General features: G+C 34.1%; 1 protein-coding gene across 3 annotated transcripts; it reads left to right on the forward strand.

The window, feature by feature from the left end:
- Nucleotides 1–950: 950 nt before the first annotated feature.
- On the forward strand, nucleotides 951–11,135 carry LOC109171486 (cysteine-rich receptor-like protein kinase 2). Of its 3 annotated transcripts, XM_019320517.1 has the most exons (8): nucleotides 951–1,122; nucleotides 6,070–6,864; nucleotides 7,394–7,507; nucleotides 7,614–7,753; nucleotides 8,264–8,474; nucleotides 9,748–9,982; nucleotides 10,073–10,223; nucleotides 10,581–11,135. In XM_019320517.1, exons 2-8 carry the CDS (start codon nucleotides 6,099–6,101, stop codon nucleotides 10,914–10,916), a joined length of 1,953 nt encoding a protein of 650 aa, XP_019176062.1. In that variant the 5' UTR covers nucleotides 951–1,122; nucleotides 6,070–6,098; the 3' UTR covers nucleotides 10,917–11,135. The 3 variants fall into 3 exon arrangements, with proteins under 3 accessions (XP_019176062.1, XP_019176064.1, XP_019176063.1); XM_019320519.1 differs by lacking the exon at nucleotides 7,394–7,507; XM_019320518.1 differs by lacking the exon at nucleotides 951–1,122 and having other exon boundaries at nucleotides 5,974–6,864.
- The last annotated feature ends 2,883 nt before the right edge of the window (nucleotides 11,136–14,018 follow it).

The raw sequence follows: 14,018 nt of genomic DNA on the forward strand, positions 1-14,018 counted from the left end.
CCATTGCAGGCGCTTTAATTTGATGTTTTGCCGAGTTGATTGCATCGGAGCTTGACACTTGCTATTGAAGATCACGCCAATTGAATCCCGGAAGCTACGCCATTTGAATCCTGGAGGCACGCGCCACTTGAATCCCGGAGGCTACGCTATTTGAATCCCGGAGGCACTTCAATAGATAACAATAGTGAAGAATCAGAGGACTACACAGAGACTTGTACCTGCACCTTGAATTATACACACGTTGTACACAGAATTTTGTGAATATATACAAAGTTTACTTTTTTGTGTTTACAAACATGTAAAAATTGCAAGCTTTCATTTACAAACTTAATTAATATAATTATTAACTTAATTATATGTCAAGCACTTTGTGCACAGATGGCACCTGGATTTGACTCCCATATGAGAGATTGTGAGTTCAAGCCTTAGTGGAGGAGTTATTGGCTCTTTGTGCTTCAGAAAAAAACTCTATTTTTTAGTTTTATTTTTTCATACACGCTAGTTTTATTATAGTAATACTAAAGTATCATTTTAGTTCTACTACGGTTTCAGTTAATGACTCCACTGTATAACAATTGGTCGATCATCATCAATTCATGGAAAATTATATTGTGAACAACGGTACCCATTGTAAGGTAGACCACGGATAAATTTTCATTTTTAGCGTATTGATGTTTTTTTCTAATTCGCCATAAGTACGGTTCATTTTTAGATATACATATAAAAATAACATTTATAAATAACTTTTAGTACACTAAAAATAAACATAAATCTTCTACACTAATCGACATCCGCACTAGACTGGCCCAATTAAGGAGCAAAGTGCTGACAAAATGAAATTCAAACTCCTAATCTCTCTTAAAGAAAGAGAGCGCAGGGCCACTCGTACCAACCAAGCCGGTTTCCGTCATTAGTATAATAATTGTCAATTCATTGTCCCAACTTGCACGCTAGTTAGTCATCAGTTCACTGCTCTTCGTCTTCCATTCTTCCGTCACTATTCACTCATTCTTTTATATATAGCAACGGTTTAACTTTTAAGAATTGAAGCGCAATCTTCATCGGATAATCTGCAACTGAATTTCGGCAAATCCGAGTAAATGGATATATAAAACGCATAGAGGTAAGTTATCGAAGAAATCTCCACGTTTTTTTTTTTTTTTTTTTTTTTTGGGCTTTTTAATGAAGAAAATATATATATGTTACTGTAATGAAGTACATAGCTTCTTTTTTTTTTTTGCATATGTTTCGATCATAGCTGGCATTTTCTTATGTTTGTTTCTATCAAGATGGAGCTGTGGTTTTTTAGATGAATATTTGTTATACAAAACTTTTACCGTGGGTTTGGTTGGAGGGATTTTAAAGGGTGTTGCTATTTGCACCCCGTTTGACTAAAATGGGGTAAAAAGTACATTGAAAATATAAAAAGTTAAAAACTTACAATAAATACATAGGTGGTGCAAATAGCATAATGGGTGGTCAAAATGCTATTTGCACCACCTTGTCAAACTTGCAATTAATACTTTGATAAATTAAAATTTAATTAATTAATACATTAAAAAAAAAAAAAAAAGACTCACCTTCTCCGGTGAGAAGGCAGTATTGGGTTGCCTTCTCCAGTGAGAAGGCAGCCTAGTGGGTCGCCTTCTCGCCGGAGAAGGCGACCCAGGCAAATTTCTACCTGGGTTGCCTTCTCCGGTGAGAAGGCAACCCACTGTGAGTTGCCTTCTCACCGGAGATGGCAACCCAGGTAGAAATCTACCTGGGTCGCCTTCTCCGGTGAGAAGGCACTCCTTCTCACCGGAGAAGGTGACCCGTTAACTTTTTTTTTTTTTTTTTTTATTTCACCTCTTTGTCTTCTTTTTTTTTTTTGCAGGGTTCTTAAAATGTTCTACTTGGGTCGCCTTCTCCGGTGAGAAGGCGACCCACTGGGCTGCCTTCTCACCGGAGAACGCAGCCCAGTTGCCTTCTCACCGGAGAAGGTGACGCCAAGTTTGGTGTTTTTTTTTTTTTTTTTTTTTTTTTTTTTTTTTTTTTTAATTATTAATTTGATTGTAAAATAAAAATATATATATAATAAATATTAATCTTTTGACCACATTAAATGATGGGGTGTAAATAGCATTTTTTAGTTAGCACTACCTATAAAGTGGTTTGACCTATTATGTAGGTGGTGCAAATAGTAAAAAAGGGGGTGTGAATAGAATTTCTCATTTTAAATTCACTTCCCACTTAATTCCCACCTAATTCCAAAGACCATTAAATTCCGTATTTTGGTCGGAGGGAATTGCAATTCCCCCATTTTCATGGAATTAAAATCCCATGTCCCCCCCCTGATATTTTAATTCCTGGGAAAAGAAGATAGTGATGAGTCAAAATTACTCCTTTTTTTTTAACCTAAAATTAATGTCTAACAACAATAATGGACATTTTTGACTTTATACTACTTATTCCCTTTCAATTCCCATGTATACCAAACATTGGAATTGAAATTCCCAGTAATTCTATTCATGTCAACCAAACACTGGAATTTAAATTCCCACTTTATTCCCAGTAATTCAAATCCATGGAATTACAATTCCTTTCCCACATAATTCCCCCTTCCAACCAAACGCCCTGTTACATGTGTTTATTTAATTTCATGATTTTTTTATTTTCAATATCTTATTCTTAAATCGATAATTAAGATAACAAAATTATAGCGACAGACTCAAACTCATAATCAAGTACAAGAATTATGGTTTACCCACTTAGTTACCCTAGCTTTCTAGTGCTTAAGAAACACTCATTGAACATTTATATAATTATATATATTGAGTTAATTATACCATAGGTCACTTGACAATTCTAAATTTAGTCCCAAATTATCGTTTTTATCCTTTAACATCTCAGACTATTATTTTTTGGACATTTTAATTTTAGTCATTATCATGACTTTTTCTATTTTTTGTAAGGACATTTTTGTCTATTCATATTTTCTTTTGTTATTTTTCATGTTTCAACCGGTTGAATTGGTTTAGGACTTTACTAAAAACTGGTTGAAAATATGGTTACTAAAAATTAGAGGTTACCTAAAGTTCTAAATATCTTAATCAATTAAATCGGCTGAAACCGAAAAAATAACAAAAGAAAAATATGAAAAGACAAAATTGCTCTTACTAGAAATAGAAAAAGTCATGAGAAGGATTAAAAATGTCCAAAAAAAATAATAATATGCGATGTTAAATGGCAAAAACGATAGTTTGGAACTAAATTTGTAATTGCCACCAAATACAAGGAATCTTCGGTGAAATTAACTCTAATTATATTAGTGATTGTGGAGAAATAAATATAGAACAGATACTACATTGTAATAGAGCCAGTAGCATTCAATATATATATATATATATATATATATATATATATATATATATATATATATATATATATATATATATAGAGAGAGAGAGAGAGAGAGAGAGAGAGTGATTAACCATTTTGTTATGTCTTGGTTTTGTTTTTTAACAAAAAACTATAAACCTACGTGATCGGCAAAGTTTGATTTATCTATCTGATCTATTGTTATAAATTTATGACTAAATTGTCACGTGATATTTTTTTTAGTTCCCCATTTAAAAATAGTTGATTTCTTTCAATTTTGCCTCCATGTTTAGAGTTGAGGTTAAACCTTTAATACATGAATTTATAATGAGTCCTAGAATGAGACCTTGTTAATTTTTTTATTCCCCTAATACAATTGTTTATCCTTTAATTCAATTGTACGTGCTCTTTGTCATTTTTGAATTAATAATTGCCGGCTTACTAAAGTCATGTTTGATGCATATATTTTGCTTGCTTACTAAATTCAAATTTTATGCAAATATTCGATAAAAATATCCTTTGTCTGTGTAGATCCAACATGATTGAAGGGAGTGCATTGCAACCCTAGAGATAGGATGACATTAATTCGTGTTTGAGTCAAATCGTTCAATAAAACTCACAAATATTTAATGCAATCTTTGTTGATTTTAATTTAGAGAGATTTTGTTTAATCAATATAGCAATTGCGTTTGTTAATAGTCTTGAAAAAGATATTGACATAATTTATGATGTCTCGTAGTCTTAGGAATATGCAATTGTTTTTTACCTTTATTTATTGTGGTCAATGATGTCTTAGGGGGATTCGTAGGTTTAAGTACTTTTTTATTTATTGGTTGATTTCTTAATTTTGATTGGTTTTCCTTACCTATCATAGTTGTTGATTAGTCATTTATTTTAATTTATTAGTTTCTCATAATATTATTGCAACTACATAATAAAATTATAGTTAGTCCTATTACTTGTAGTTAATATGGGATACAACACTCCTTACTCAATCTTTTATATTCAAAATGATAGGTATAATAATAATAATCATGAGACAATTTTTTTTGTTTTTGTTTTTACAATTTTTGGATAGGAATTTTAGTTTTTACTTGGAAAGAGAGATAAAAGTGACAAAATTAGAAAAATATCGACTACACAATGTGGATGAGATCTGCAAAGAAATTCAAAATGCCCCTTGCCGGGGGTTAGGTTCGGAAAGGATTTTGTAACACTGAAGAATGACGACGAAGACTTTGAAAGTTAATTATTAAGTTTGAACTCCTTTTTTACGGATGGCTTGACTTAACATTCCCTTGCGTTGTGGCCACGCTAGTTATCACAGCGTAATGATATAAACAGAATTTAATATAGTGGTTCGCACAGACTTAGTTCAATAGTTTAATAGTTAGTATTTGAGAAAAGAAATTAAGATTTGAAATTTAGCGGCCGCATTTCAAAGTGGGCAGTCTTTCTTCTTTGTCTATTTTTTTAGTAATACTTAATTCTTTTTGTTTATATTCTTTATATATATATATATATATATATATATATATATATATATATATATATATATATATATACTCATGCGAACGGCCGCCCAGGAGAGAATTGAGAACCATTCAGCGTCGTCCACTTATCTAGATCTAAGGGATGGGAAACACTGATTTTTTTAAAAAAATACGGTGACATTTTTGTAAATAATTGAACATCGAAGTGCAAGTAAAATATATTACAAGTGCAAGTAACATTTCATATAGTGCACCTCAATGCATGTAAAATGTATTACAAGTGCAGGTAAAATGTATTAAAGGTGCAAGTAAAATTTATACTGAGCATCAAAACTAAGTTCACCTAACGTTATAACTAGGTGCACCTATAGTTATAAGTAGTTGCACCTAGGTGCATGAATGTTAATAAGGTAAAATTACATGTACTTGTAAGTGAAAGTAGGCGCACTTGTAAGTGATTTTACCTGCACTTTTTACTTGCAAAGGTGCACAAACTACTTGCACTTATAACACATTTACATGCATCCAAGTTTGAGTTATTTACAAAAATGCCACTGCATCGTTTTTTTTAAAATTACATCTGATTTGTTAATCTAGACACGTGGACGGCGCTGAATGGTTCTCAATTCTCTCCTGGGCAGGCAATTCCTGAACGCGGTCCTCTATATATATATATATATATATATATATATATATATATATATATATATATAAAGAGAGAGAGAGAGAGAGCGCTTATTTAACAAATTTTCCAAAATTATTTAACCCAAATTAAACTGACTACATCAATAAAGTGAAGGCAAAATAATCTACTATGAAACCATCTCAGTGATGTTTATGTTTATGTGTCAGATTGTTCGAGTTTTTCATAAGTATTTTACTTTCTCTCATAAATAGTTACTATAGTTAATTTTTTCCTAAACTACTCTATCTTCAACTTTTAAATATTGCATTTTGATTTAAAAGCATTTTATTTTTTCTATTAAGTATTACACTTTCCCTTATAAGTAATAATCAATTTATCCATAATTAGTACTCCATCTGTCCCATTTTATCAGTCATATGACAGGCCCCGTCGTCCTTCTGGCCCGTTTCAACAACTCTAGTTTTAGATAGTCTTTAAAGTTTAATGGCTTGAGCTTAGTTCTAGTATAGTGTTTTTAAAAATCTTGTTGCTAATTAATTTGTTTGTCCCTTTTGTTGTGTTGAACAGGGCGGCTAGAATCAAAATTCCATGTTGAAAGCATGAAGAAAACAAATGTTTTAGTTCCAATGACAAATCTTCCTTTGTTACTTATCAGTGCTCTCCTTTTACTAGATGTTTGTAATAGTGTTCCAAGATCTCAGACCGTCCAAAGGATCTGTGCACACCAAGTAGAGCATAACAACGCAACAATAGCCACTCTAAAGACTGGGTTTTTTATTGCAACTATGGAAAACATAAGCGCTCAAATGGGCAGTCAAGGCTGGGGATTTTCAATAAATGGGGAAGTACCATATATGAACTTTGGACTAGGGCAATGCTATGGCGATCTTTCTTTAGTTGATTGCACGTTGTGTTACGTTGAAGCCAGGAGTGTATTACCCCTGTGCTTCCCTAACAATGGGGGCAGAGTTTATCTTGATGGTTGTTTCATGCGCAACGAGAATTATGACTTCTTTCGAGACAACATAGGACCAGAGGACACCTATGTTTGTGGGAATGGAACTAGGAAGGATTTGTTGTTCCAAGAGAGAACCAAGAGCGCTGTGCTCCAAGCAGTTTCAAAAGCGTACAATAACAATGGATATGCACGGAGTGATGATGATGAGGCGTCGGTATATGTTTTGGCCAATTGTTGGAGGACTTTGAATGGTAGTGCCTGCAGAGAATGTTTAGAGAGTGCTTCTAGGTCAATTTTGAAATGCTTACCTTGGTCCGAGGGTCGTGCGTTGTACACTGGGTGCTTCATTAGATATTCTCACACTAACTTTCTTAATCCTATTCCAACTATTGAAGCTTCATCAAGAGGTAATACACACACATATACGGTCAAGTTCCAATGCGACCAGGCCTTAATGTGCGGTCAATGCGACTACACCATTAGGTATGTAAACGCGCAATAATAGTGTTAAGAAACGCACAACAAAAAAAATGCACCAAAAACGCACAATTATGTACGCATCACCCCAAAACACACCATTAGGTATGCATAAACACACCACACAATGTTCGAAAACGCATAATTATGTGTGGGGAGGTATGATGCATTTTTTTTGGATGTGTGGTGCGTTTTGTGGTGCATTGGTGTATTTCATTGTTGTGGGTTTTCTAACACGATTGGTCCTTTTTACATATCTAATGGTGGGTGCGGCCGCATCCATCGCACATTAAGGCATGACCGTATTTGTGCTAATATATATATATATATATATATATATATATATATATATATATATATATTAATTTGCTTTCTTTATGAAAGTGCAGTAGTGTTTATATTTCTTAAATTTGATCTAATTTAATTTTCACTCTTTAATGATGATGATCCTGTTTGCAGCAAATGCAGTAATCATTCTAATGGTAGCTGCTTGTTCTGTAATTCTTTTTGTTGTGGGGTTAGTCATTGGTCTTTATGTTTGGAAACAGAAAAGAGTGGAGAAAAAAAGAAAAGGTATATATATAATTATTAGTACAATATAATAAAATTTTCAAAATATATAGGATCGTCTTTGAATGTCTATCAACATGCATGTTATATTATCGCATGTATTTCCTAGGTTCAAATGACAACAAGAAATTGGTGAAGATCCTTCATGACAGTAGCTTGAACTTCAAATATTCCACACTAAAGAAAGCCACAGGATCTTTTGATGATGGCAACAAGCTAGGACAAGGAGGATATGGGATTGTTTACAAGGTTATGAATTAATCTGATTTGATACCATATTGTTTAATTACCATCTATAATAACTTGTCGAGTAAATACCAATTGAGATAGTTCGAGTATAATAGTAGCACCTCGACGTATAGCCCTAAACTTTTAATTTAACAACAGTGTGTTCTTCAACTGTTAAAGTTAACAACTCATGATACTTAAATTTTTAAGTTAATCCCCACCAACCTTCAACTTTTAATTTTAACCAGTGGTGGTCCTTCCCTTAATTTAAGTAAAACCAAAGTTGAGGACCACAACTGGTTAAAATTTAAAAATTGAAGGACTATTGGGGTTAACTTGAAAATTGATGAAAGATAATCTTGAGTAATTAACTTTAAAATTGAAAGACAAACAATGATTAATTTAAAAGTTTAAGGATAAACTTGATGGTATCACTATGTTCGGAGGACTCCAACTGACATTTACACTAACTTTGTGAGATATGGTGCTCTATATTCTTAACTTCATGATTTCATAACACATAATATGCAGGGAGTTATGGAAGATGGAAGAGAAATTGCTGTCAAAAGGCTATTCTTTAATTACAAATATCGAGCCGCAGATTTTTATAATGAAATAAATATAATTAGCAATACAGAGCATAAAAATTTGGTAAGGTTGTTAGGTTGTAGCTGCTCCGGCCTCGAAAGCCTTTTGGTATATGAATTCATGCCAAATCAAAGTCTTGATAGGTTCATTTTCGGTAAGTAATACGGATCAATACTAAAATAAAGATTCATCATATAGAGTGCGATCATATGCGAGCAATCCTTCTTGTGCGAATCTACAAATAACTGAAGGAGTACACCGCAATTACTACGTGAATGCACCATAACAATTTGTGGTCTTCCAGGCATGCCGATGAGTAGTTATGGTACATTTGTGTAATAGTTGAGGTGAATTCCTTCAATTCGCATGTTCCCACTGGAAGACCCGTTTCAATTCGCACATGATTACGGGCCCCTCTCTTTCTCTCTCTCTCTCTCTCTATATATATATATATATATATAGTGAAAGGTTCTATTGCGGTTGATTAATGTGTGTGAATTTTGTACTCAATGTGCGTGAGTCTTGTACGTAAGGTGTGTGAGTGTTGTGCCTAAGGTGTGTGTGTTTTGTGTTTAATGTGCGTGAGTGTGTACTTAATGTGAGTTGTTGTTTGAAACTTTAAAGTGCATGAGTTTTGTGCTTAATGTGCGTGAATTTTGTGCTTAAGGTGTGTGAGTCTTGTTCTTAAGGTGCGTGATTTTTGTACATAATGTGCGTGATTGTGTACTTAATGTGAGTTGTTAAAAACTTAAGCCAGACTGAGATACCTATTAATATCCCTATAGATGAAGAACACACTCACGCACATTAAGCACGCAACGTACACACGCACTTTAGGCACCATACTCATGCACCTTAAGTACAAAACTCACGCACATTAAGCACTACACACTCACGCACATTACGCACAAACCTCACGCACCTTAAGCACAATACTCACGCACACTAAGTACAAACCTCACGCACATTAATCACATGCACAACCGCACGGGAAGCTATACCTGCACCTGAACCATTCCATATATATATATATATATATATATATATATATATATATATATATATATATATATATATATATATATATATATATGTATGTATGATTATTATACTCCCTCTGTCCCATTTTGTTTGTCTGGTTTGTTTAATGATGCTTGAGTGAAGTTATTTTTAATTCAATTTTTCATAATATTAAGTTTAGTATTAATATATAAAATTTATATATTTAGAAAATAAATTATAAGTACTATTAAAAACAGAAAAAAATAAATTAAAAAATTACTTAAGAAAATAAGTAATGAGGAAATAATTAATTTGACGAATGAATAATAAATATGACTGGTAAAATAGGATGGAGGAAATTAAATACTTACTAAGATAGTGCCACACATTTGAACATTAATGCTTTAATTTGTCACATATCACAGATCCAAACAACGGAAAATGTTTAAATTGGGAAAGGAGGCTAAACATAATTATAGGGATAGCAGAAGGCCTGATATACCTCCATGAAAACTCACATACACGAATTATTCATAGAGATATCAAGGCAAGCAATATCCTATTGGATGGAAGATTTCATGCTAAAATTGCTGACTTTGGGTTGGCTAGATCTTTTCAGGAAGATAAAAGCCATATAAGCACCGCTATTGCTGGAACATTGTACGCAACCATTTCTATTATTTTGAAATTTCAAAATGACCACATCATTTCAACTTCATTGTAATTGTGTTAACTCTCTCATCGGTGCAGGGGATATATGGCTCCAGAATACTTAATCTATGGACAACTAACTGAAAAGGCAGATGTTTACAGCTTTGGAGTACTATTGTTAGAAATTATAATGGGAACACAGAACAACAAGAGCAAAAACATAGAATACTCATCTAGTGTGGTGAATCTTGTATGTTTAAACATCTTCCGCCTTGATTACTTTTTAGAGTCAATATCCGATTTGGTCCATCGACTATTAGGATTTAACCACTTTGGTTCTTGACTTTCAAACTTACTCAATTTCATACCTAACTATGTAATTTTTACCTAAAATAGTTCTTGATCCAAATCAAAATAGTCATGATTGAGGACCATTTTGATTAACAATTGTATAGTTAGGGATGAAATTGAACAAGTTTGGAAGTCGAGAATCAAAGTGGTGAAATCCTAATAGTCGATGGACCAAATTGAGTATTAACTCTTACTTTTTATATATACTTTCAAATTGATTGATGATTAAGCTAAGGTTTGACATTTCAATGAATAGGCATGGATGCACTTCCAGGAGGGAACAATAGAGGAGCTATTTGACACAAACTTAATGCTTCATAACTACCACGGCATCAATGTGAAAATTGAGGTTTTAAGAGTAGTTCATATCGGGCTATTATGCATCCAAGAGGAGCCATTTCATAGACCATCCATGTCCAAGGTGTTGCAAATGCTTGTGAAGAAGGAAGACGAGTTGCCTCATCCTAGTAATCCTCCTTTCATAGATGAGAAAACCATGGAATTTAATAGTTATTGGAATAGCCCAATGTACCATCTCGAAGAAGGAGAGTTCGCTTCAAATGCCACCATGTCTCGCAGCTCTTTTTTGTGACAAATTTTATCTTCTGCGATTAGTTGAGCTGCTCATGCAGGCTCTCACAGCTCTCTCTACCCCATCTAATGTGTGTAGTTGGTATGAAATTTATGAACTTGAAGTATAACATAAAGCATACATGTAAAGATGAAGTCATTGGAAGCATTTACCATAGTATATTTTGCTATTTGTTGTATTCCTAGTACATAGAAAAATGAGAGGAGATTTTGGTTCAAATGCTAGAGTGTCTCATAGCTCAACCAAATGTGATTTGTAGTTGGTTTAGAATATATGTGTAACACTCCATATTTTTCTAAATATTTATATTAAATATAAATATTTTTCAAAAAGAACTATTTACTTATAATTAAATATTTTGTTATATATATATATATATATATATATATATATATATATATATATATATGGTAGAGTTTGAATGAGGACAATAATATATAGAAGACCGTGCGGACAAATAATGGGTACACAATTTAATGCATAATGGCACACAAGAATAAATGTAAACATCAGATTTCGAGCCCAGGCTCTATTAATTAACAAATCTATGCACGCGACATACAAACTGTGGCACACGATATATATATTGGGCTCAGGATTTGGACATTTAAAATCATAGTTTATAAAATAATTTAACCAAAACCCATAGTAACATATTTAGGTATATATATATATATATATATATATATATATATATATATATATATATATATATATATATATATATATATATATATATATATATATATATATATATATATGCCCAATAAATATTACTTAGCCCAAACCATTTGGCCCAAATCCCTTAATTTATTGATATGGTCCATGATGGACCGTGGACCTTTGTCTAGAATAAAAGCCCGTTAGCTTTTTAGATAAAATAAGGAGAGCCCTCTTACCTTTTCAAATTCGTATTAGGAATTCTAAACCATCTACCTTTCAGATTCTAATTGGGAATCCTAAACCTATTTAAAGGGAATTAGAAAGCATTTAGAACCCTTTTCTTTCACTCATCTCTCCCTCTCTCATACCCGAAAATCCCTCCCAAGAACCTAGCCAAAGAATTCTCCATCACCAAGCTTAGGAAGGATCGCTTGGAAGGAGACCTTGAGGAAAGATCTTAGGAAGTTGTGAGAAGTTTAATTAAGCTAAAAGGTAACCCATGTCTTACAAAACCTATTTTCTTTTCTATATTATGATTTATTGGAATCCTTGAGTGATGGAATGCGTTATCTTGTAATTATGCCTTGATAGAGCTTGTATTTAGGGTTTATATTGTGACCTCTTGATATTCTTGATTTTCTTGATAATCTTGAGTGATTTTGAACATGTTCTTGTGTTTATGAATGGTTAGAGCTTGTGTTTAGGGTTCGTTAATGTTATTCTTTGGGTCATTCTATGTATTCAAGTCCCTATAATCGTTGATGTGAGTTTTGGTGCGTTTGGACTTGAAATTGGGCATAAAATTGGTTAATTCCCGTAGTGGGAAAACTCTCGGTGGATGTTGTTCCAGCGGGTAGTCAGTGGGGGGTCGAACCCCCACCTGACCACCTGCTGGACGGGTGGTGTGTTGCCGGCGGGTGGACGACCACCCGCCGCACCACCCGCTGGAACGGCAAAGCCGTGCCGGGGGGGGGGGGGTGGGGGGGTGGGGCAGGTGGTTGTCCACCCGTCGTACCACCCGCTGGTACGGTGCATGGCGGTGGTTGTCGGCCTCCATTTGGTCGATCCCCGTGTGCCGAAGTGTCTTCTTTGATGTTTGTAAGTCTAGAGCGATGTCCTAAGTACCGTAATTAGGATTTGTCAGTTGTGATTATGCATGTGGTCTTAACTTGTATTGTGTTGGTTCAAAGTATGGTCTATGATATTCCCCATGGGTCGTATATTTATATTGATGTCACTTGTCGTGGAGAGTCCGTACGTATGTTGTATCCCTTCCCCTGGTTATCCCTCGATGAAGTCGTTGTTCAGTCTTGTACGTTGTGTGGATGTCCATGTATGATGAAAAGATATGAGATTGGCAGTATAAAAATCGATTAGTGGTATAAAGCGCTGCGGTGCTTATGATATTGCGTTGCGGTGCATTTATCTTTTGTTATGGTGTTGCAGTACCTTTGGCACTACGTCTGCTTGGGTCGGCGAAACAGATTGGCGGAATAGATGGGCGGGGAGCATTGCTCTGGAGGGATAAGGCTGATGGAGTACAGGGTGGCCTAGAGGTACATGTTGGAACATGGACGTGTCGTGTGGTCATGGTCTGTTATTGTTGTCTCTTGTCATTGTCTCGTCTTGTGGTCATGGTTTGCATGCTTGTATCTTGAGGTTGTCCTAGGATGTCAATGATTAACGGTGTCATGAGTCCTTATCTTGATTTGAAAGCTAGAGTTGTTTAAGACTATATTTATGTATTCCCAAGTCTCAAAATGGTTTTCTTATATCTATCTATGTATTGTACTCAACGCGTGGGAGTGAGTTATTTATCATTATTCGCTAACGGTTGCTACACCACATGCTTTTCAGGTACATATTAGTTGGCTTGTGAGTGCGCTAGAAGGAGTTGTGGTTCCTAGTTTAGTTAGTGATTAGCGTTAGTTGGACGACTTGTGAGCCATTTCGTATTCGGATGATTATGAATCTTGTTTAGTTAGTTTGCAGCTTGTGCATCTAGGTTCTCAAGCTTAGATGTGGCATAGCACCCTTAAACTATCTTGTTAGCTTCCGCTTATTTTGGTATCAATGATAGACTTGTTCTTATTTTGTAAGCTTTAATTGTTTTAAAATATGCCGAAAAATCGGGGGTGTTACAGTTGGTATTAGAGCGTAAGTTCGACCCTAGGGTAATGCCTTTAGGATAAGACTTTAAGATGTTAGGCTTGAATTCTAGACATTTAAGTACTTAGGATATGAGAACCTTAGGACGCGCAGTGAGGATGTGAGACCTTGCATATTGTTTAATTATTTGATCAATGTGCATTATTTGAATAATTGTTATTTGATAAAATATTTTGGGAACTTGTCATTGATTGCGACCCTTGACTTTCATTAGCTTATGAGTATGTATTATTGTTGCCTCTTGATTGATATTGAGTATCGTATAGTATC

Source organism: Ipomoea nil, unplaced genomic scaffold (assembly GCF_001879475.1).
Source record: "Ipomoea nil cultivar Tokyo-kokei standard unplaced genomic scaffold, Asagao_1.1 scaffold0319, whole genome shotgun sequence".
NCBI classification, from domain to species: domain Eukaryota; kingdom Viridiplantae; phylum Streptophyta; class Magnoliopsida; order Solanales; family Convolvulaceae; genus Ipomoea; species Ipomoea nil.

Coding starts and splice junctions, on each gene's coding strand:
- LOC109171486 (XM_019320517.1), top strand. CDS start 6,099: ATGAAGAAAACAAATGTTTTAGTTCCAATGACAAATCTTCCTTTGTTA. Junction 7,508..7,613: donor AGTGGAGAAAAAAAGAAAAG/GTATATATATAA, acceptor TGTATTTCCTAG/GTTCAAATGACAACAAGAAA. Junction 9,983..10,072: donor ACCGCTATTGCTGGAACATT/GTACGCAACCAT, acceptor TCATCGGTGCAG/GGGATATATGGCTCCAGAAT.